Consider the following 23,495-nt stretch of genomic DNA (forward strand, 5'->3'; position numbering starts at 1 on the left):
GAGGCTACAAAATTTAATTTCCTGCCCTACATCCGCCTCATAATACCATGCTAATAGTTTCCTGTATTGATGCATTAAGCATACACTCTGTTTGGTAATTTATATCTGCCATGAACTGTTATCACATGCTGACCTGCCAAATACGCTGGAGTCTCTTTCCTACAATCAATGCTGGTCTGTTTCTGTTAAATCGGTGCTCACAAAATCAGTGCTTCAATGGACTTTCTTCATAGAGCTTCTGTGTTCAACAAGAATCTGAACAGAAATCTGTGGTTAACAGCAGTTTTCTAACATGCTACTCCTGCTGTATAAAATCAATATTCCAACATTCTTTTCTTATTCATTTCTGATGTTATTTTGAATCTATTCGGGAGCACACTTGATAGATCTCACTTCCTCACCTTGTTTCCGAATTTTCCTTTTATGTCCTAAACTTAAAATACTTTTCACTTTTTATCTAAGCTGCCTATTATCTCTCTAATTTATGTTCATTCTCTTTAGCTGCTGTAAAAAGGGACCAAACAAGTACCCCTGTTTGGAGCTATTAAAACTTTGAACTGCAGTGGTACTGGAACTGTAAGCAGTATAGCTACAGGGGTCCTACAGCCCAGACTTTGCTACTCCCGGTCGGGCTGGGTCATTAACCAGCTGTGACCAGCATTCCTTGTAAGCTGCGTGCAACAGGCCAAGCATTGCTAGGAGCAGTGGGCCATGAGGCCGTCAAAGTGCCCTCGTTTTGCTGTATAACCCTTGGGACTTGCCAGACACCTGTGAACTTGTCATGGTTTCAGTATGAGCCTCATTGGTTCTCCAGTTTTGTTTTAACAATCTTATGTGGGCACTGTGGGCAGCTTGAAAAATAGCAGATGGCTCTGACAAGTGTAGAGTTCCTGAGGAAACTGCGTACAGTCGTTACATCCCTACAGCTCCTTCAAGAAGTGTATTCAGTTGGTTAATAAGTTCCACATTGATGATTTCCAAAAAAAAAAGATTATTCTTATTTGAAGGGCATAAAAAGAAAAGATAACTGGCAATTTTGTATTTAACTGGAACTTAAATGGAAAAAATATTTAAATTAATAGTACATTAGCAGAAAGATGTTGTGTAGATTTTTTTTACAGGAGTTGTAATTAGGCTTGGTTGTAATTTAGATGTACTCAAATTAATATAATAAAATAGCTGACATTTAATCCAAACTGTTACTATTCAAATTTTTTTCATTTAAACCTTTTAACAATCCCATACATTTCAGCACTTAACTGTTCGTAATTTATTTGTGACCTGTTTAAAGCTTGCATGTTTCATTTAACTGCAAGTTAAGGATGTGCAGAAAATGAGTGTTAGATTTAATAACCACCTCCTCTTTGTAATAATGTGATATAATTTATCAAACGATATGCATCTATTTCCTGATTTAATTAAATCAGTAGATGGTGTTAGGACTAAAACTGTTTAAAATATAAAGAAATAGCAAGATCATGATTTAATTATTAATTCCAGGAATATGGTTACCTTTTGTATTCTAATTATATAGAAAATGTGTTTTTGTTATATCCCCAGTTAGATTCCATTTGGTTTTATCATTCATTTAAACAGACATTTGATTTTTACATTCAAATCACAGTGTAAGTTTCAGGCCCTCAGATCTTCATTTTCTTTAACAGCTTTTAGCTCTTATTTTATGTTTTTCATATTAATCGAATTTCTATTTATCAGCTGTTTTGACATTTTATTATATATTATCAGTTAATGTAGTTGACATTCTTGAAAATGTAACATACAGTCTGGATAAATATAAAAATACAATTTACTTGTTAACTCTACATGCAGATCACTTTGGTACATTCTGCAGTGCTCTACATCACATTACATTAGTCATTAAAGTGACTAGTGAGTAGGAATGGCAAGACCAAGGGTTTGTGACAATATGGCGACCATAAATTACTTTCACAAAGTTTGGGGTTTTGTGCTTAATTTGGAATGTGGCAAATGTTATCGAGATATTTTGTTCTCTAGATTTCATACCCAGTCTGAGAACTTGGGACTGCAGTTCCCCTTTAAGATTCTGTGTCTTTGTTGCCTTTAACCATAATAATTCTAATTCTTAAATGTTTGACTGTTTTATTATGTTTTCACATGTAAAAAAAAACATAACAAGCCATTGTCAGAGTAAACTGTAAAGCATTTGATTTACATTGTTTTTGCATGTAAGTTTTGCACCTTAACAGCAACGATTATGTGGATTGTCGGCTTATTTGGTTTCAGTGAGAGTAATAGCGTAAGATAATACATTTATTTTCCGCTAAACATAGATGTTGCCTGCCTTATTTTTTCTGTTTTTCAATAGCAACTGGAAAAACTAATGTGGTCCATTGCTGGTCAGAAGTCTTTGGAAACGAGCCTTTAACCTAGTATGAAAATGTGCTTAAAGTGAAAAAAAAACAGTGCAGTGGTTACAAAAAGTATTCACCACTCTAGGACTTTTTCACATTTTATTGTGTTAAGATATGGAATCATAATATATTAAATTGGGATTTATTCAATTATGGAACAAGAAATGAAAACAAAAGTGTACAGACCCTCCTAAATGAATTACATGTATACAAGTAATCAACAAAATGATTGCACAAGTATTCACCTCTTTGATTCTAAATAGCTCTGGTGCAACGATTTGTCTTTAGAAGTCACATCATTAGTTGAATGGAGTCTACCTGTGTTCACTTAAGGTGATGAGGACACTATACTGTAAAAAGGCATCATCCTTCAGATGTAAAACTGAGGATAAATATATCTGGGAGTTCCTACTGTTAATAAGTACAGCTCCCAACAAACACTACATCATGAGGACAAGGGAACATTCACAGCAAATCTAGGATAGGATTATTGAAAATCACCAATTAGGGGAATGGTATAAGGACATTTCCAAGGCACTGAATATCCCATAAAGCACATATTGTGAAAATATGACACAACTATTAATCTGTGTAGAACAGGACGTTCAGAAAAACTGAGCATCTGCGTGAGAAGAGCAGTAGTCAGGGAGGCCAGTAAGAGGCTCGTGACAACTAAAGGAATTACAGTCAACCACGGCTAACATGGGAGAAACGACTGCAATTGCTTAGGTGCTTCACTGGGATTCATTGGAGAGTGGCAAAACAAAAAAAAACATTGCTCAAAATAATTCACATATGGCAGATATTGAAACAAACTGGAAAAAGATTCTGTGGTATGATGAGGCCAGAATTGACCTTTTGCGCCTCAATTCTAAGCATTTTTGGAGCAAGTGCAATATAGCACATCATCCTGAGAATACCATCTTTATTGCCCAGCATGGAAATGGCAGCATCATGCTCTGGGGATGCTTCACTGCATCAGGGCCAGGAAGACTTTTGAAGGTAGGAATAGAATAGAAATTGATACAGAGAAATCCTGGAGGGAAAATCTGTTGCAGTCTACAAGAGACAAGGGACTTGGGAGGAGATTCATTTTCCAGGAGGACAATGAGCCAAAACGTACAGCCAGAGCCACCCTGGAGTAGTTTAAAAACAAACAGGTCAGTGTTCTGAATTGGCTCAGTCAAAGCCCAAACCTCAATCCGATCTAGAATCTGTGACAGGAGTTGACAATTGTTGAAAAGCTGTTCTCAAACAATCCTCGCATCCAACTTGAGAGAGCTTGAACAATTTTGCAAAGTAAATTGTTCCGATGTGCAAAGCTGGTAGAGATTTATCCAAGAAGAGTGTAATTTCTGCCAAAGGAACCACTACCAAATATTGACTCAATACTTGCGTTTGAATTCTTGTTCAGTTATTTTCATATTTATAATTAATTTATGAGGATCTGTAGAATTTTGTTTTCATTTTGACACAGAGTGCTTTATGTCAATCAATGACAAAAATGCCAATTAAATACATTATGATTCCATATTGTAGCTCGATAAAATGTAAAAAAGTCCAGGGGAGTGATTATTTCTGATAGCCACTGAATCTAGGGTGCTTCTGGGATTGGTAAAGTTAGTCTTCTGTTTTCCATTGACAGTCATACACTTGGGTATTCCATATTGACCATACTCATACCTCAAGATGGAAATGGTAATTATCATTCATGGTCACATACAGAGCCGTCCAAAACGTATTATTCATAGTAGGATTTACTGTAATGCAGTAATAAGAGTTTTGACTTTGCTATCCCAATGCTTTTTTTTTGGACACTGTGGCTTACCCTGACTTTTATCTTAGTGTCTGTATCTATTTTGCTTTTGAAAGCTTTATTGCACTTTGATCTGGGAAGGCTGTGCAAATGCTTTTCAGGAGAGCTCAGCTTGCAATTTGGCTCTTGTGCCCTGATTAGGTTACACATACACTGAATAGAGGGTGAATGGACATACAGATAAACAGAAGAATAGAAAGTGGTGAATAATTACTGTTTTACCTAAAAAAGTAGAAATACAGTCATATTATAAGCTAGAAACATCTATGTGGTAATTAACTGTAGTATAATAAATTGAAAGACTTGCATAGATAGAAGGCAGAACTACAAAAGTCACTGTGGTGAGCCCAGCACAAAGGCACAGAAAAGCAAACAAATGCAGTAGCCCTGATTTTTTTTTAAATTTAAATAATGATTTCCTTGTTCTGAGAACTAACTTAATAGCATTACATGGGATCCTGTGACAAGGAAATGTGGCTCAGTGTCACAAGACAAAATGATACGGTTTAATGTCATAATGTGTTTACGCAGATGAAATAAATGGGAAACTTTGCTGCCATTTTGTGAATCGAGTATGTGTGCAGTGTTTTCAGTACCTCCATGGCTTGTTCCAAGGATCTGTGATTTGAAGTGATAATAGAGGACCGCGTGTCCCATTACTGTGCAGAACCTGAAGTACTCCTCATGCCTCAAAAGCGATACAAGAACCCTCTGATCTTCCTTTGCAGCTGATTTACATGCTTTATTTCCTTTGCTCATAATAAAAGAACAAAAAGTTCAAAGATTATTTTTTTCTTTTCGAACTGCAGAAGAAGCTCATAAATATTCTTAATTGCACAAATGAGACAGCGAGCATGCTTAGCAGCCCTGATGCCTGTTGAAATAAATTACAAAGTGCTGGCATAATGAGGTTTTCCATGGGCCTGAGTTAGGTGAATTTGTTAAAGCTTTAATGACCTGCCTGAGACTACTTGAAAATAAGGTGGAAACAATGTGGTTCACTGACTGAATACACTTCATATTACTAAACATATTGCCTTATATGGCTGTGAAACATTACAGAATTTTCTTTGGATTACTTTTTTTGGACGTTTACACCACAGTATCACCTTGCCTTTTATACCTATGACTATCTTGCTAAAGTGTATAGCTACAAATCTATATGGAATAATTAGTCTGTTAAGTAAAACTGTATTTGGTTTTTAAATATGTTATTTAAATGCATGGTTAGGCTGTTTGTGGTCAGTAGCTTAGCCCAAAATTTAATAGTAACTGCAAAATACAACCTGTAAAAATATCACTAGGTTCAAACTTTTACATGTCTCCAAATATTATTTTGATCTCAAAGGTTCAGGAACAGCAGGTTAGTTCATATGGTTTTCTGAATAAAAAACAATTAGAATGCCTTTCCGATTGTCATGATGGTTAGTAAGATCCTTTAAATGGCATGATTTTATTTAAACTTTAATTGCACAGGTCCATTGACAGTAAATGCTATAACAGATGTTTTCCAGATGTGGTCTATGTGCCGGGACAGTCACTGCTGGCCCCAGCGAGACGCCATTCACACACTAACAGCTTTGTTCACCTCAGAGCTGGCCTTTTCCAGATTGCGATAGATGTTTGAAGTGACTTTGAACTTTAGACATTGCACAGGAAGCCAAAGTGGAATTGATTTTTGCGCGCATTATGTGGGAATGCACAATTTTGTTTAAAAAAGGCACACTTCAGCACTCTCAGAAATCTTAAAAGACTACGATGTACAATTCTGTTTTGTGTCAGTGCACTTTAGAATTTAGGGATGAGAGTTGATATCCAGTTACTCATCCTTTCCAGATCTCCTAGGCAAGTAAGTTAAGGGGCTGGAAACACAAGGTGTAAGATGCATATTCTTCAAGGAGATTGGAACAGTTTTGGTAGGATACCTGATCTCTGGAAATTCAGATCTAAACTTAAGCCATTGCCGTCTTTCGGATGAAGACGAAAGGATATAAGGATGTGTTATAAATGTTATATGTTGTTATGTGTTATACATGTGCAATAGACTGATGTGCAATGTTGTTGTTTTTTGGGGGGGTGTGTGCATTATATTTAAATGTACAGAAGTGCTGTGTGTCCACAAAAACATTTCCCTCAGGGACAATAAATCTTATCTTTCCAAAATAAGTAATGACACATAATGGGAAAATAAGTAATATATAACCAGATGAACCATTTTTCGGATGAGACATTAAACTGAGGTCCTGACTCTCAGTGATCATTAAAGATCCCCGGGCATTTCTCGAGAAGAGTAGAGAGTTATTTCGGTATCCGGGCCAAATTTCTCCCCTTGCCCTTTACCATGGCCTCCGAATTGTCTCCATGTATGATTGGCTTGCACTTGCCCTGCGATGGACTGGCGTCCTGTCCAGGGTGCACCCTGCCTTGCACTCATTGCATGCTGGGTAGGCTCCGGCTTCCCGCGACACTGTATGGCATAAAGCAGTTTGGTAAATGACATGACATGACTTAAGCCATTGTTCTAGTCAATTCAAATTTTGCTCATTTTTAAATAGCATAAGTAACATAATTTCTCAGTTAATAAATCACCTCATAATGCGCTAATACATTTAATGAGATATTTCCTCAAATGCATTTGCCTGTCTGCCAGGTTGACTCATGTATTGGAAAGTAAAAAATGTATTTCTTGATCAATGTAAGAGGAGTTATGAATCAAATAATTGTTCTCAAATAAAAATATTTGTTTCCTAAAATTATCAATATCTTAACATGTCATATATTATTATTTAGAATGGGTTTGCTTTTTTGTAAATATAACTTTTCATTTCAGGAAGTTTGAGTGCTAAAAATAAATAAATTCAGTTTTAATTTCAATTCCGGTAACTGTTTTTGAGTGTGTGCGCTTATATTTTTATCAAATGCATTTTTTGTGGCATTTTCTGTATTCCTACATACTTGATGTTTAACAAACTCTGTATCTCTGTAGTTTTAATGTTTCCCTCTCCGTGTAGTATGGAGTGATTTTTTCCCCCAATTTTCCCAGGTTATGTTTTGTTTAGTGTGAAAAGCTGTATTTTATGTTGTTTTTGGTCTATCATATCATTGAGGCCTTGGACAAACCAGTCCTGGTAACAAAATAGATCACTTGAAGTGCAAGTTTAAACAGGGCAAGCAACCTCCAATTCCTTCAGCTATTTATTCAGTCTGATCAAACTGTCACCAAACTGTGAATATTTTCCAGTAGGTAGTAAAATGTACCTTTTACTCATATAACAAATTGAATTGATATAGGAGGAGCAAAGTGTATGTGTGTAATCAAATTTTCAGAAACGAAAAAAGGACCTCATATAATCACATGATTATTTTGAGAATATCAGCTCTGAGAAGGAAAAAGGTCATTGCAAGAATAATTACATTAAATAAAATGCATATTAATTTAGAATCAAATTCTACATTGTGTAATTATAATATAGGCTACTTATTTTTAAATGGGTACTTTAAATGCTTCGTTGTGTAAATATGGAGTTTTGCGTGTCGTGATAAGATCATAAAATATGTTTAATAAATGTGTTCCCAAATAAGATTAAACAAGGGGAGATTTTCTAGATCTGATGCTTTGAAGCTATGACCCTACTTTCAAGAGCATAAGAAAAATGGAAAAAATTCTGTAGATTCATAATCAGTAAATCATAATTCGAAAAGACTGAAGTAATTTGAATTTTATCCATATGGAAGTGAAGAATTGGAGGAAATGTGTCTGTTCTGTCAGCCTTTCCGTTCTGAAAAAGAGCTCAGATGCATCTTCTCTGTTCTACTGCTACAGGGAGGAAGCAGTCATGAGAACGGAGTACCAGCCAGCAGGGGCTGGCCTGGTGGCAGAAGTTTCCAGCCGCCTCACAGGTCTAGCGGAGGGCAGGAGGAAGAAGGGGAGACATGTGCTGTGACCTTTCCCTTGGAGGAGCACACTGGCTTCCCTTCGAATTTTGCCAGCACCCTGGAGCACATTGTGGAGCAACTGGATGTCTTGACACAGGTCTGTTGTGACTTCCATGAGAGGGGAAGCAGAAATTGGGTGGCAGGGGATTCATTACTGGATGGAAAACATTTTTGTGTTGTTCAAAAAGTGTTAAAAAAAGTTTTGTTCAAAAAGTGTTACTGGGAGTCAATGTTCTTTGGAATGTATTTTAACTACAAATTTCAAAAGTAGAGATACCAATTACAAATGTCCAAAAAACTTTTTTCATTTTGTTTGTTCAAGGAACATGAATCAGGTCATAATTGAGCAACTGAATTTACTTGGTGCTGTTTTATTACTCTAAATTCTGTACATTTTCTGTGCAATAATGCTGCCGTTCGTACCACCAACTTGCATTTTTGTAAATCCATTTTCTGCTCAGTATCCCCTTCAAAGTGACACTCCTGAGTGCTCTTACATATCACTAGCAAAACTTTTTTCATGCTTCAAACTTTGATAACACTAAAACCTTCACAACCTTGTTTTGAACCAAAGTGTAGTTGACTGAAATCCCCAAATAAGTAAATTACTGTCTTGAACAACATTAAGGCAGCCTTCAACTTCCGATCATTTCAAGAAGCTGTTATTCCCACAAAAGATGAGCCAACCTTGATGCGGTTTTAAGCCTTTTAAACATCCATATTTCCTGATTTCAAGGCATGCATGTTGAGATGGTTCCAGGCAGAGCAAAAAAAAATGTAAAGGCCTGCAACAGGCCTTGTACTGTGCTTTCTGACAACAGAAACGTCTTCCTTTTCAGACTGTAGCTGTGCTGGAAAAACGGCTGACACTGACAGAGGACAAGCTGAAGGAATGCCTGGAGAATCAGGCACGGATTGTGGTGCAGGTGCGAGAGGCCGAGGAGAGGGAGGCAGAAAGCGGATCTTGTAACTCATCTTTGTAGAACTTCCATACCCAGGACATGGGGCCCCTGGGCAGCCTGCCTGGTGGTCTTTGCTTTGGGTCATTGGTTTGAGTCTGACCATTGGAGGCTTCTTTTTTCATAATCACCCAGCTGTTCAGTTAAATGCATGTTTACCGGACTCCTACATAAAATGAGGTACAGGAACCTTATTGTGGCTTAACACGTGAACTCCTGGAGGACAGCTGCAGCTAGGAAAGCCAAAACATTGTTTTGACAGAACAAAACAAATGTCACTCAGGGCTGCAATGCACAAGGGCAGGTTCATCCAGTTCCTCACATTTCAACATCTGTGGAATGCAGGTTTAAAGCAAAGCTTTAACTTTGTCGGTGTAACAGTTTTATGTTGCAGTGCTCAGGATTTTATCATATTTGTACCTATTTAATAGCCTGTATGTTTTACTGATTAGCATGGTTTTAAAAGAAATTATTTTTAAGAGCTAAAGAATAAAAAAAATCTTTCTCACCTTAAAAGAGTAGTAACTGCTTTGTAAATAAATATGCATATGCAGTTCAAGACACAAAAAACACCAGTTTCCTACCTGACAGGCTGAACATTTTTAAAAAGACTTTTACAAGTTTGTTTATTCTTGGTTCCACAGCCTCTCAAATATCTAGAACAAATGTCAGCTGTATCAAACATGCCTTCAAACCCTGTATCAAAACCCTCAGCATCACAAGGGTTAATAATTTAATTTGATTAAAGGTCTAAAAGTGTCTTATAAGTCTTTTCTTCATACTTTTGTGCTATACAGTTTCAAAACCAGACAATAAAAATGGTACAGAATTTTTCCACAACATCGTGCCAGCAGCCATATCACCCTGCAACTCACAACTGGCAACCCACTGAAGCTAAGCAGGTGTGAGCCTGGTCAGTACCTGGATGGGAGATCTCCTGGGGAAAACTAAGGTTGCTGCTGGAAGAGGTGTTAGTGGGACCAGCAGGGGGTGGTCACCCTGTGGTCCATGTGGGTCCTAATGCCCCAGTATAGTGACGGGGACACTATACTGTAAACAGGCACCGTCCTTCGGATGAGACGTAAAACCGAGGTCCTGACTCTCTGTGGTCATTAAAAATCCTAGGGCGTTTCTCGAAAAGAGTAGGGGTATAACCTTGGCATCCTGGCCAAATTTCCCATTGGCCCTTACCAATCATGGCCTCCTAATAATCCCTATCTATTGATTGGCTTCATTACTCTGCTCTCCTCCCCACTGATAGCTGATGTGTGGTGAGCGTTCTGGCGCATTATGGCTGCCGTCGCATCATCCAGGTGGATGCTGCACATTGGTGGTGGTGGAGGGGAGTTCCCATTACCTGTAAAGCGCTTTGAGTGGAGTGTCCAGAAAAGCGCTATATAAGTGTAAGCAATTTTTATTATTATTATCTGCAGTGTGCGCGCAGTGGTCCGTGAAGTCATTTTTACATAATCTTAACATAATTTTTATGTTTTTATGTTTTTTGTTAAATTTCTAACAATTTGTTTAGTATTACTTTTTCAAAAATGCTCCAAGACCATGGAATTAAAATTAAGTAAGTCTTCATCATTCCTCTCTGTCAGCATGGTTAGAAGTCCTAAGTGCCTGAATAAAAAAGGTTAAAGCATGATGGGATGTGTTTGGATATGTTTTAAGTGTTAACCTGAAGATTACCTCCTAGGAACAAAGACAACAAAACAAACATAAATAATTCAACTAAAACAAATTGGTATAATTCAATCTATACATCTTCTTTTTGCTTCAGTCATATTCTGTGGGAGAAGCAGAAAAGTCAAACCACTTGCTTATATACAGTATATGCTTATACATAAGTAACTACATTCTAAACAACTACAGGTAACTACATTCTCTGGCCAGTTTCGTCTCCTGAAATTTGTACATTTATATTGTATTTGTAAATCTATTCTTCTGGGCCAAGGAGCTACCATTTATCTTGGCAGCTCTTAAAGAAAGAGAGAAATCGTACCGATAATGTGAGTTTACCTTTGAGGATACAAAGTATTGCTTTGAGTACATGATGAAAAGTCACTTTTAATCACTTTAGCAAACCAGTTATTAAAAACATAACTAATTGGTATTGGAAAGAGTATATTTTTTGTGTTTTAAATACCTTTCAGTATACTAATAGCAGTAGCTCCAGGAGTAACACCAGATACCAGTGCGTTTAACAGAACAGTGCTTTAAATAATAGTACTTTAATTACTGAATAAATTTTACTTGAAAAATAAATTCTCATCTTTCCAGTTTGCTCACAGCAAGTCTTAGTTTTCTAATGCCTCCATGTGGGTGTATTATTAAAGAATGTGTAAGTTCACCAAAGCTTAAGGCTCACAAATTTGTCAAGTTAAGTTCTACAATTAGCAATGACTAAGTATGTGCCACATATCTGTGGTAGAACATTCCAGAGGTCTTACACTGCTCTTACTCAGAATGTACTGTCCTGAGATAATCAGCAGATGCCAGCTATTTAAGATTGAAGATGCAAGATTTACAGCCACCTGTTTTTTCTTGAATTTCAGTTGTACAGGGTGGAGTAAGTACTTATTGCTTAACAACATGCATGTAATTTTGTTTTTCACTGTTAACTGCTTTGTGCATTAATCACTGGTCAACTTGTTTTGTTCATCAGCCAGGATGACTTTTTTAAAAACCTGCAGCAAGTGAATTTGCTTCTGGTAGGCTGAAAGGGGTACCATTGTTTCCCATTGTTTCCCATTAGCGTCTTGTCATTTTTTCTGGTGACAGGGGCATTGTTTGAAAAAATAAATATTATGGAGCACAGACTTGAAGTCTTAAGTGTACAACAGTAACACAGAGTGTCTGTCCTAGATAGCGTTAAAGGTAAACATGATCTTCGGATTATTATGCTTTTGAGGTTCTGTTCTCTTTGCTTTGACTTGTGTTGCAACAGTAATGCAAGTTCTAACCTCCAAGGGAACTTACACCCACCCCTACGGCACACCTGCTCCTACATGTTCCCTTAAAGAGTGAACAGAACATAAAGACGGAACAGAACAAAGGAAGAGTAGCCATAGTGGAGGCATAAAAACAGTTTGCCCTGCCCGATAGGATTTCAGTGAAGCTGCTCCCATGCTCAGCTGTTGAGACCTGAGGCCTTCGGATATCCTGTTTGTAATGACACCTGTGCAAAGCCCGGAGATCAGCCCAGAGATGAAACACACTCACACAGTGAGGGCGTGTTTTGGCAGGCTTTTGTTTGCTAAAAGCTTTAAACAGAAAATCTCACAGGAGGCTTAAACTGTAAAGGCTCAAAGCCTGACTAAACCTCTTTGTCAAGTTAAATGCAGGGGAAAAGGGAGACAAAGCCATATTATTATCTCGCTGTTATGTTTTATTATATGGCGTTGAAGTATCCTACAAAGGAACTGGCCTGGGTAAATAGAAGCATTTAGTTTTTGAGAAAGATCCAAAGTTCCTTTTCCTGTTGTCTACTGCATCCGAAGTAAGGTTCACTTCCGTTAGATTTGTGAGACAGCTCTTTTAAACAAAGGAGTCATTGCACTTTTTTTTCTTTACAGTCATTCCTGAGAACTCACATGATTTTTGGTTTTTATTACTCTGATCCCTGAGGATAAATAGAAACTAACATGAAGACAAGAGGGTGTTGTTCTCATTTTCCTAATATTTCTGGTGTTCATGCAAAATTCAGATTTTGCAAAAGACCTAATGATGTTTAACCAAGACAATTTCCTCAGTCCAAATTGCAATAGCTAAAGATGTAATTGCAATCAGTGAAACTTTAACACTAGGTTTGCTCTGTTTTGATATTTTGTTCTATGGAACCCTTCTAGTCATATAAGTAATCAGGTCTTAAACCTGGGATCAATTTGATATCACATTTAAGTCACCACGAGAGGGAAAAAAAGTAAAAAGACTCTTTAAAAAGTCAAAATGAGATAAGTATTTTGGTTTATTTTTGTTTTTGTTTGGATTTTTACATAACTCAAATGTTTATACATTTTACCACCAAATCAGCTTGTAGAGTGGTTCTTGTGTCTTAATTAACACTGTTACACAGGAGAGCTTTCAACGATAGGTGGCCATTCAGCCTATATAGCTTATTTGGATTTTTGTAACAAATTGATCCAAGTATCTCATCCAGCTGTTTCTGTGTTTTGAACCAAAACTCTACTGTGCCCAATCACAGCCTTCTGCCACTGTCACAGGGGTGGTTGTTTTTTCCAAGTTGACTTATCACAGACAGGCAAGGCCAGATTGATATCGGTGAAGTGAATTTGGTGAATTCACTTTGGTGAATTGCTGCAGCATTGTGTGCCAACAGCTCCACTATGAAGCAGATGAAGGGGAAAAGTGAGAAACTGCTTAAGCAAATAAAAAACAACTGTCATAAAAGATATTGTACAAGCCCAGAGTGGAATTTACCAAGGAATCCAGGGTTAATGCATCTATTTGTTTTAGAAAAGTACTGTTGAATATTTAATGATCAGTTAGTCAGAACCTCAGTTTAACATTTAATCACAGTTTCTATATGTTGCAAATCTCTATAAAATCTATTTTCTATTTGTGTTGCCTTATTTGTATACCCCAGTGAATAAGGAAACCCTTGAACTCCACAATATAGCTCCTTAAAAGTGAGATGAAGTAGAATATTAATGGAGATTTTCAGGTTTTTCACTGAACAATTGCATTAGAATACAAGATTTGTTTTGTTTTTGTTTTTTAACATAAAATACAGCTCATTACCTGTGTTATTTAGTACAGACTTTTTTGCTCATCTTTATCAAGGGCTCTAAGAATTGTGGCGGTGACTGTATAGGTCAGCTAATGATTTGTTTTTGTAAGATAAAGTACAGATAAAGTCTGGTTAAAGTTAAAGGACAGCCTTGGTTGTTGCTTGGTAGTTGATGTTGAGGTTAAATATCATAAACAGCGTATGACACAGATTAAGCCTCAGTTTTTGCTTCCGAGCATTACATGTGTTCATGTAAAAGTAACCCTTTTGCTTAATGTAAATGTAAAAAATAGTTTGATATTGATTAACTTATAAACATAACAAAACTTAAAACATGTTTTTTGTTGGGGGTTTTTCATCTGTGACACTTTAGTCTCTGTATATTATGATTTAGTCTCTAGATAATATGATAAGTTATCATTTGTAGCACTGCTGATACATCATGTACATTTTGCATAGTATATATTGTATAAAATACAGATTAACATCATACAGGTACTGTATGTATCCATATTTTTTTAGGTATATGTCATTGTCATGATTGTGTCTGGCATGCAACACACAATTTAATGCTTGGTGTAAATTGAATATGTCCATTGTTTTCATCTGGTTATGTCATGTCATTTACCAAACTGGTTTATGCCATACGGTGTCACACGAAGCCGGAGCCTACCCAGCAAGCAACGAGTGCAAGGCAGAGTACACCCTGGATGGGGCTCCAGTCAATCGCAGGGCAAGTGCAAGCCAGTTATACATGGGGACAATTTGGAGGCCACAGTAAAGTCCAAGGGGAGAAATGTGGCCCAGACCTAGGGATAACCTAGGGATCTTTAATGACCACTGAGAGTCAGGACCTCAGTTTAACGTCTCATCCAAAAGATGGTTCATCTGGTTATATATTACTAATTTTCCCATTATGTGTCATTACTTGTTTTGGAAAGATACGATTTATTGTCCCCTGAGGGAAATGTACATTTAAATATAATGCACACACCCCCCCAAAAAACAACAACATTACACATCACTCTATTGCACATCTATAACACATAACAACGTATAACATTTATAACACATTACAAAACATATTGCACACAAGTGGATTGTAAAGGTAAAAAAATGTGTTTATCCTTGCCATTTGCATTGACAGCTTTAATGAATAGTGGAACAAAGGAATGTTTGTATCTGTTTGACTTACATTTGGGAACCCCAGAATGTTTGCCAGAATGTGGGAATGATCTAATTTTTTCTGCCTGTTTGATTATGGGTTTTTCAAAGATTGTCTGCAGGGAGAGGTGCTGTTTTAGCATGCAAGGTTTTCAAACTTTCAGTAAATCCGTTATCTGGTTGTAAAGCACAATGTAAAAACACAATGCTGTCACTTTGTCTCTCTCAATGGGTACAGGTCTGAAATTGGTCTTGTCAAGTCTGGTGTCCCCCAGGGTTCAATACTGGGCCCCTTGCTCTTCAGCATTTGCATGTTCCCACTTGGTCAGCTTTTAAGATCACATGGCCTCAGCTTTCATTTTTACGCTGATGATATACATCCATACCAAACCTGACACATGTGGCTGTCTCTATTCTATCTAATTGCATCTCTAACATAAAAATGTGGATGACTCAAAACTTCCTTCATCTTAACTGCAACAAGACTGAAGTCATGCTTATTGGTACCCCCCATCAACTTCGTATAGCCAGTCCTGCAAACCTATCTGTAGATGGCTCTGTACTTGAGCTTCAATCAAAATTGAGAAACCTTGGGGTTACAGTATATTCGATTCTGGCTTAACATTCGACACACATGTGCAGCATACTGTCAAAACATATTTTTTTCACCTTAGAAATATCACAAGACCACGCCCTATGCTATCATTAACTATGGCTGAAAAGCTGATCAACATATTTGTATTCTCTCGAATTGACTACTGCAATGGTCTACTCGCTGGGGTATCTAAATCTACTCTGAACAAACTGCAGTATGTCCGAAATTCAGCAGCCAGAATCCTGACCAGGTCTAGTGCAAGTGTTCACATTACTCCTATCCTGGAGCCCTTGCACTGGCTTCTGGTCAAATTCCACGTAGACTTTAAAATCCTCATGCTCACCTATAAGGCTCTACATGGCTTGGCACCTCAATACCTGTCTGAACTATTATTGCCCTACTCCCCACCTCGCAACCTCCACTCTTCAAATTCTGCCCTCCTTTTTGTCCCCCAAGCCCGTCTACATTGTATGGGTGACAGGGCCTTCTCCTGTTATGCCCCCAAGCTCTGGAACTCTTTGCCCAAGGATATCAGAGAGTCACCTTCTCTAAACTCCTTCAAATCCAGACTCAAATCCTTCTTCTTCAGAAAAGCCTTTACTTAACTGGTTCCATTCTTCACCCCTCTGCTCTTCTTAGTACCACCTTCCACGGTCTCCTCTATTGTTATTGTTGTAATTGTAATTGTGTCTTATCTTGTGGATTCTTCTTATTTATTGTTGTAGTCTTCTTATTTATTGTTATTGTCATCCTGTAAAGCGCTTTGAGAAGCCACCTTTAAAGGCGCTATATAAAATAAAGTTTATTATTATTATTATTAACACAACTTTATGTGTCACGCAAGTCTTAGAACTTTCATACTGCTGTGTTTGAGCCTTTGGTCTTCCTGCTGTTATCTGTGCTGAACAGGGAAGTTGAAGACTTTTTACATTTTTTTTCTGAATGGAACCCTAGTCTGTGATCTTTCATTTTTCTTGGAGCATTTAGAAGAATTTATAGTTAAAAGCATTAAAACTTTCATGGTCAAAATGTTCAAATAACACTAATTTAGAAAACTATATTGATATTTTTGTAGTGTTCTAAAGTGCATTATTTCTAATCAACCAAAAATTGTTTTCCTGGGTAGAACTAAATCTGGTATCTGCTATGTTGCCTCTTACATCCCTCAAGGACCAGCTTTGCTCAAGTCTGGCAAGTAGGACATGCGTAGCATAGCTGTCACATTCTCATCTCATTCAAAAACTGCTGCTGCACAAGCAGCTCAAATATATTCATTTACTAGTCCTATTCCATATCTACATGTTCCCTCTGGGTTAAATAATCAGTCTTCATGCTATTAGTTTCTCATGTTACACTGAGAAAATACTGTACACATTAGTGTATTTTTATAGCATATGCAAATTAGGATATGCCAATTTTTGTAACCATAGTGTGACTTAGATTATATTATTGAGTTCTGTGCATCAGGTTAGTACAGCTGGAGACTTCAGAATGGTTATAGATAGTTGTGGGATTATTCTGAAATCCAAAGTTAAAAAAAACCCAGGAGCCACTGTAAGTTTCAGTTCACATTTTCTTTTAAGGCGCCACATTAAAAGAATCTGTAAATCTCATTTTACCCTTTTACCAGTTGCTTAACCACAGCTTCCTTTAAATAATATTTGTATTCTGTTGGTGGTTTTACACAACTACACCACAGACTGCAATGTATTCAAAATATTTCTGCGCTGGTTCCTAAGGTTGAGAAACCATGATCAGGTGTTGCTAGTTTCAGTAGCTTTTTCACTGGTTCCAAGTCAAAAAATTAACTGATTAGAAAGTCTTGCTAACGTTATCATGCAAAATGATTATAACGGCTAACTTATAATCACTTTCATTGTTTTGAACATCCTGGGCCCAATAAGTTTTGCCATTATCATTTGTAACGGAACTTGAGCTCGGCGAAAAGTGACCTTTATGTACTGTGCCAAGGACAAAGTTCTGCTCTTGGGAAGACTGTCTGCAGTTACTATGGCTATACACCTCTGTAACTCCATTCTTACGGCTATCAAGAACTCACTACCTGTTGTTGTGTTGGTGTTCATGTCTCATGCTTTATACCCTTGTTCTTTCTTAAACAGTATTCTGTGAAGCACTATGTTTTTTTTAAATGAAAATGGCTGTATGAAAGGTAGTATTGTTAAGAAAGAATGATGACTTTACAGTTTGTTTTAAAATCTGTGAACATCAGCAGATTTGAAAAAGGTCCACTGAAGTAAAGTAATTTGAGCGCTTAGCTTGCTGAAGTTACATCTGTTCCAGGATGTGACATCATGAGCCATCATTAAAACAGATGTAAAAATACAGCCAAAAAGAGCAACTTGCAACAAAAAAAAATCATCCATAACAGAGAAGAGAAAGAATTAAACTCATTTCATGGTCAATACCAGACAGCTAACATATGATTAGATAAAACTAAAACAGAATTGAGTCTTTTGTTAAATTTGTGCACAAAGATGTAACAGTGAGTTCACAAGTGTTTTATCACAAAGTATAAATTAAATAATAAGAATATGAACAGACAAAATTATTTCCACAAAACTTACTAGTTCAGAGAAACCTCAGCGCACATTTCCATATTGACAAAAGAATAATAGGTTATGCTGAATCATGCAAAGTTTTAAACTCGCATCCACAAGTCCAAATCATGTGGGCAGTCCCATAGCAATGGATTCATGATATACAGTGAAAAATAAAAAACGCCCTTTGAAAAATATACAATAAAGTAGAGCAGAATAGCACATCCCCGCTTCCCTATTGCAGTATACCAGAACTCACATTTTTTTGTTATCTCATTGTCAAATCCTCTATGCTTTTCAATGAGATTTAACAATACATTCCAACAGCAGAATTACCCACAAGGGAAAGAACAGACAAAACTGAAAATCCAACTGGAATTCCATAATCCAAGTGTAAAACCACCACTAGCAAGTAAATCAGGAATGGTCATGGGAATACTTAATCTATAGGAACAATATCCTCACATACAAGACTCCCCTTCCCACCATCGGCGTTGGGTTTAAATACCTTAGGCTCCACCCCCAGCACCCCATGATTGACAAGCAACCTCCATTTAAAACAAGGGAAGGCCCAGCTCTGTAACTTGACACAAAATGGAGGCACAACAAATAAGGACAGACTATGGAGATGCAAAGGTAAGACAAAAGAGGATCATTAAACAATAAATTAAAACCTTAAGAGAGGTCATGGGACTCTGGGACTCGGTCTGCACTGCCTGTCACACTAAGCTACTGAAGATATTTTGCTTGAGAAAAACATTGTCTGCCTATAACAGCAGGATAATCCAAAAGAAACAGGAGTGAACCTCCTTGCAAGGTGGTAGATCTGATTTTCTGGCTACCTTAATAGTAAATTATTAATCAGTATAGTAAAGGCGTTTAAAAACATGAAGATAGGAGGCTTGTCACTATGTGCACTGAAATCATCATAAAAATCGATGTGCATTCCAGCTGCTGAAAGTGAGCTGGAAAGTGGCAGGCTAGACTATGGAGAGACTGGCTTATTTACCAACCTGCCAGTATAAAAGCCCACAGAGGAGCTTTTATCACCTGTAACGAGGTGGACTAAGTGGTAATTAGGAACAAGTAAGGGTTTGTTCCATGCTGAAAAGAGAAGAACAGAAACACAACATTTTGGCTGTGGAGCCTTCCTCTCTGCTCCACAAATGAAACGTGTTTCCTTTCTTCTATTTCCAGCATGGAATAAACCCTTCCTTGTTTCTTTGCAGCCTACCCATGCTGATGCAGTGCCTACTTTAGTGGTAATTATCTAGATTATTGTAAATGGGTTAAAAGTGTACATTCTCATACAGGAGTGATGTTTGGTGATTTCAAGTTGATGATTGGGTTTTGGTAGCCATCTATGGAGGCTACATTTCAGTCCTTTTGTTGCAACATCTCTGCAATGAAGCCTCCTGCACTGTACTGTGCTGACATTGTGAGTTTTTATGTGCACAGATTCTTGGTGACCAGGAGGTCACAGCTTTACAGGCCCACATGTGCTCCAACTGCTGGGACCGAATTACTAAGGACCAAGAGCGGTTTGCCAGGGCTTAGCACTTGCAGGAGCAGCTAGAAGTCCAGCATGATGCTTTACTGGACCCTCTGCTTTCAGAAAATGCACCACTCAGGCCACCTGAATGCCAAACATACAGAACCAGCAAGGTGCAGAGCTTGAAAGACTGTACCAGAAGTGCACCAGATTGATCTGTGAGCTGAGGGAGAATAAGAAGGCCCTGCAGGCTAACAAAAAGGAGATGATGGCACAAGGTTACATTTGCCTCCTGCACTATACAATACTGCCCTTATGTCCTCAGACTCCTGGACCAGCTTGTTGGTTTGTCATAACAAAGACTGGATCCTCAAAGTGGTACACTCCGTTTTATCATTGGTGAAGAGACTTGTTTTCAGAGAGTTCCTGGAGCAGCCCACAATCAAATCCTTCAGTGAACGAAGCTGTGCATCAGAGAAGCTGAGGTAATACTCACCCTAGTAAGTTATCATAGAAATGTGCACATTTGCTAATGTGGTCTGAGAGGTATGAAGCTGTTTCCTGGGCTTATCTTCCTTTGGTTTCTAGGACTGATCCCCCACTTCTCTGCATAGTTGATTATAAAGCTGTATTTAATTTAAATATTCAAAGGAAAACAGGATTGAACTTGGTAGCTCCTGCACTAAGCCACCATTTTATTTTGTATTATGATGTGCTCGTGTTCAATACTATGTAAATCGGCCTTTTCCATCTTAGAAAGATTGCTCCCATAATCCTTTATTTGCATATAACTGCTGCATTTTTTTTGAAGCACTATTTACAGGCTTCAGTTAGTGCAAACCTCTGCGGAGTGTACTAAAACCTTGTCTCACTCAAAGAACAGAAACAAAAATTGTTTTGGTTTGACACCCTTTTATGTTTCTGAATTCATCCAGTGATACATTCTGTATCAATTTGAGTACTGTGACTGCCTGAAGTTAGCCTTCACTGTGTACTCTCATCTAGGAGTATCATTTTCACCACTCTATTGCCTTAGAATCTCAGTCTTTAGAACTCTCTATCTAGTTACAGGTACCTCTTTTTGAAACAAGTATAATAACATTATTGTTTTATCAGGTTTTAGTTAATCTTTTATTTCCATTTTTTAAACTAAATCCAAGAGTACATCATATATTTTGTTAAAAGTGCTAAAAAGAGGATGGTAGATCAAGTGTTAGATTATATAATGTGGTTCTATAAAGTTCTTTGAATAGATCTACACATTAACCTTTCATGCAAGACAGGTTTCTGAGGTACTTGAGCAGGTTTAATTTTTCCTGTTGAAAAAATTATTGATTTAAAACCAAATTTAATACAAACGTTTTCCAGCAGGATAAAAATTTTACTGGTTACAGCTCTTCCAAGTAAGAAAGGAAAATGAGTCTCAGGTTCTACTGAAATGATTTTGCACAACACCAAGGTTTATTACCTTAATCAGCCATTAATTGCCTTTTTGTTTCTGTAAACTTAATTTTCCAAATGCAAATGCTAACCAGTTTACTTATCTTTTCAGTTTAAAATTAAACATATGGCAAACAATCCCAGCAAATCCACTGAAGTATGAGTTTCAGGACCTAGGGAATATACTCTGTGACTACATACATCAACCTAAATGAAAGGAATCACTAACAAAACCTGTCTTCTAAAAAAAATAAAAATAAAAAATGTATGAAAGTGTGACACACAGCAGCTGGAAGAGATTTCAAAATTATTTTCACAATCCCAGCTGCAGTGTGGGAAATGTTTGTTCTTACTGAGAAAAGAATTGCAGGTGCTCCTTTGATCCTCAAGGACGTTATAAGTATTTCGTGACCTGAGCAGTTCTTGTCATGTTTCAGGGATACATTTTGTCCTTATGTGTAGGGTCTGTTGAAGCACCCAGTGCTTATAAAAGAAAAGCAAGGAATTTTGAAATGACATATTGCCATGAATAATTATCTACTTGCACTGCTAGGAAACTTTAGTTTTAGCACAAGTCCTCATCCAGGATGAGTCCAAAAAAAGCTTTTATAAAAAAAACAGTCATGTAATACAGTATGGGATAGTAAAGTGAAAAATAAGGCTAGCATACAACTGAACTGCTATGGATGTGCTAAGCACTTGTTAAAAGTAAGTTTTAAAATGGTATACAGACATCGAGATTGCCAGGTGACTTAGTAAGCTGTCTGGTGCAACATACAGTACGTACTCCACATCCCAAGTCAACATGAGCAATAAGCTGATCATATCAGATTGAGAGTTAAGGACACAGTGAAGAATGTAATTGAGAGCTGAGGTGCTGCCAAAGCAGATGACTCTTCTGCAGGCGCCAAGAGGTGGATGTGGACTAAGCAGTTCTGAGTTCTCTGAGTAATTCATTCCAACATGGAGGAGCAGGTACAGAAAGTCTAGTGGAAGGGGAGACACAGGGAGAGAAGGTCGAGGGTGCCTGACTATTTGCAGTGCTTTTTTCTCACAGCCTTCTCATTTATAAATATAAATCATCCTTGGAGTGTAATTCTCAGCGGCCTCCTTTTGCGTCACTGGTTTTTCTTTTATAGTAGAGTAGAAAACAACCTGAAGAATGGTGAGCAATGCTCTTTAAGATTGACCGCTGTGATTATCAAAAGGCCAGTGAATCTGTATTTTTGCAATTGTATTTGTTAGGAAATACTTTGGAGAGCTGCTTTGCGTCTCTGAGGTTCGCAAACAGCATAAACATCTAAGAATCTTGGGGAGGAAACAAAGATGAGTTATGATTTACAATAAAATGGAACTTAATAATTCCATTTTCTCAATTGGCATGTCTAGTTTAAATGATTTTGCTCCAGTGGTCAGTGAAGAACGAAATCTGATTTTTGACTGGACTTGAACTGAGCGTGCATGGATGCAATTTTAGTGTGATTACAATCATAGTTTTTATGCCTTTCTAATTGTTTTTTAAAGTTTCCTATAAAGAGGCTTTTCACTGTTCCTCATCAATAGGAAAACTTTCAGCAGCATTAATAACCAGATTTCATAAATGCAATGACTTTTCAGCTTTAAATGATTTTTGTCTTTCGTCACAATAGAGTGCAGAAATGTCATGTGGTTTTACAGACTTTCTTTTTGGAGATGTAAGGCTTTGTGTGCAAACCATATTTGAACATATAAGCTTCTGTGAAACAATCTGTGTTGCTGGAGGTAATGTTGGTTTACCCTGCATGAGCTGAAAATCCTCACATTTCTACAGCTGGTGCTTTCTGGGTACCTCTTTTATGAGATGAGATCCTCTCCAAAAAGTACCAATGGGCTTTTATTTTTGGAACAAAATAAAAGCACTGGTTTCTAATCTACAGAAATATACTACTTATAGCAGCCATTCCCATCCTTTTTTCTGCCGTTAGAACAAATAATGTGATAATCAAAAACACAGTTCTAAAAGAAAAAACATCTAAATCCGTTCTGCACTTATAAAAATTAAAACTGTATGACTCTTCATTGCTTTCGTTTATTCTTTAAACAATATATTATATTTTTCACTGCTCTTTACACATCTTTAATTTATGCTTTTTCTTTACACGTATGGCTCTGCTTTGAATTGTATTTAATTTTGTCACATGTTCTCCTGAGGTCAAATGAGGTGATAGCACTGGCAATTGCAGTCTTCTAATCTTCTGATGAAGCTGCCTCACAATTTCAGAGGTCAAATGTCAGTTCAATCACAGTAAATGTCTTCACCATATGGGTTCCGTTTGTGCCCTTCTGTTTACATTTGGCTGCTTATAGTTTTACCTGTATCTATCCTTCAAAATCACAGGAACCAGTGCTT

At 37.2% G+C, this 23,495-nt stretch overlaps 1 protein-coding gene across 1 annotated transcript in view; it reads left to right on the forward strand.

Moving 5' to 3' along the window:
• The window catches only part of poc1b (POC1 centriolar protein B), a 46,485-nt gene extending 35,733 nt beyond the window's left edge, over positions 1 to 10,752 (forward strand). Inside the window, exons 11-12 of the mRNA XM_088647183.1 lie at positions 8,033 to 8,242; positions 8,985 to 10,752. Of these exons, the coding sequence (XP_088503309.1) occupies positions 8,033 to 8,242; positions 8,985 to 9,128 (354 nt within the window). The 3' untranslated portion in view covers positions 9,129 to 10,752. The remainder of the gene's footprint in view (positions 1 to 8,032; positions 8,243 to 8,984) is intronic.
• The last annotated feature ends 12,743 nt before the right edge of the window (positions 10,753 to 23,495 follow it).

The sequence above is a fragment of the Lepisosteus platostomus genome, chromosome 9, assembly GCF_059453375.1.
Source record: "Lepisosteus platostomus isolate fLepPlt1 chromosome 9, fLepPlt1.hap1, whole genome shotgun sequence".
In the NCBI taxonomy this organism is placed as follows: Eukaryota; Metazoa; Chordata; class Actinopteri; order Semionotiformes; family Lepisosteidae; genus Lepisosteus; species Lepisosteus platostomus.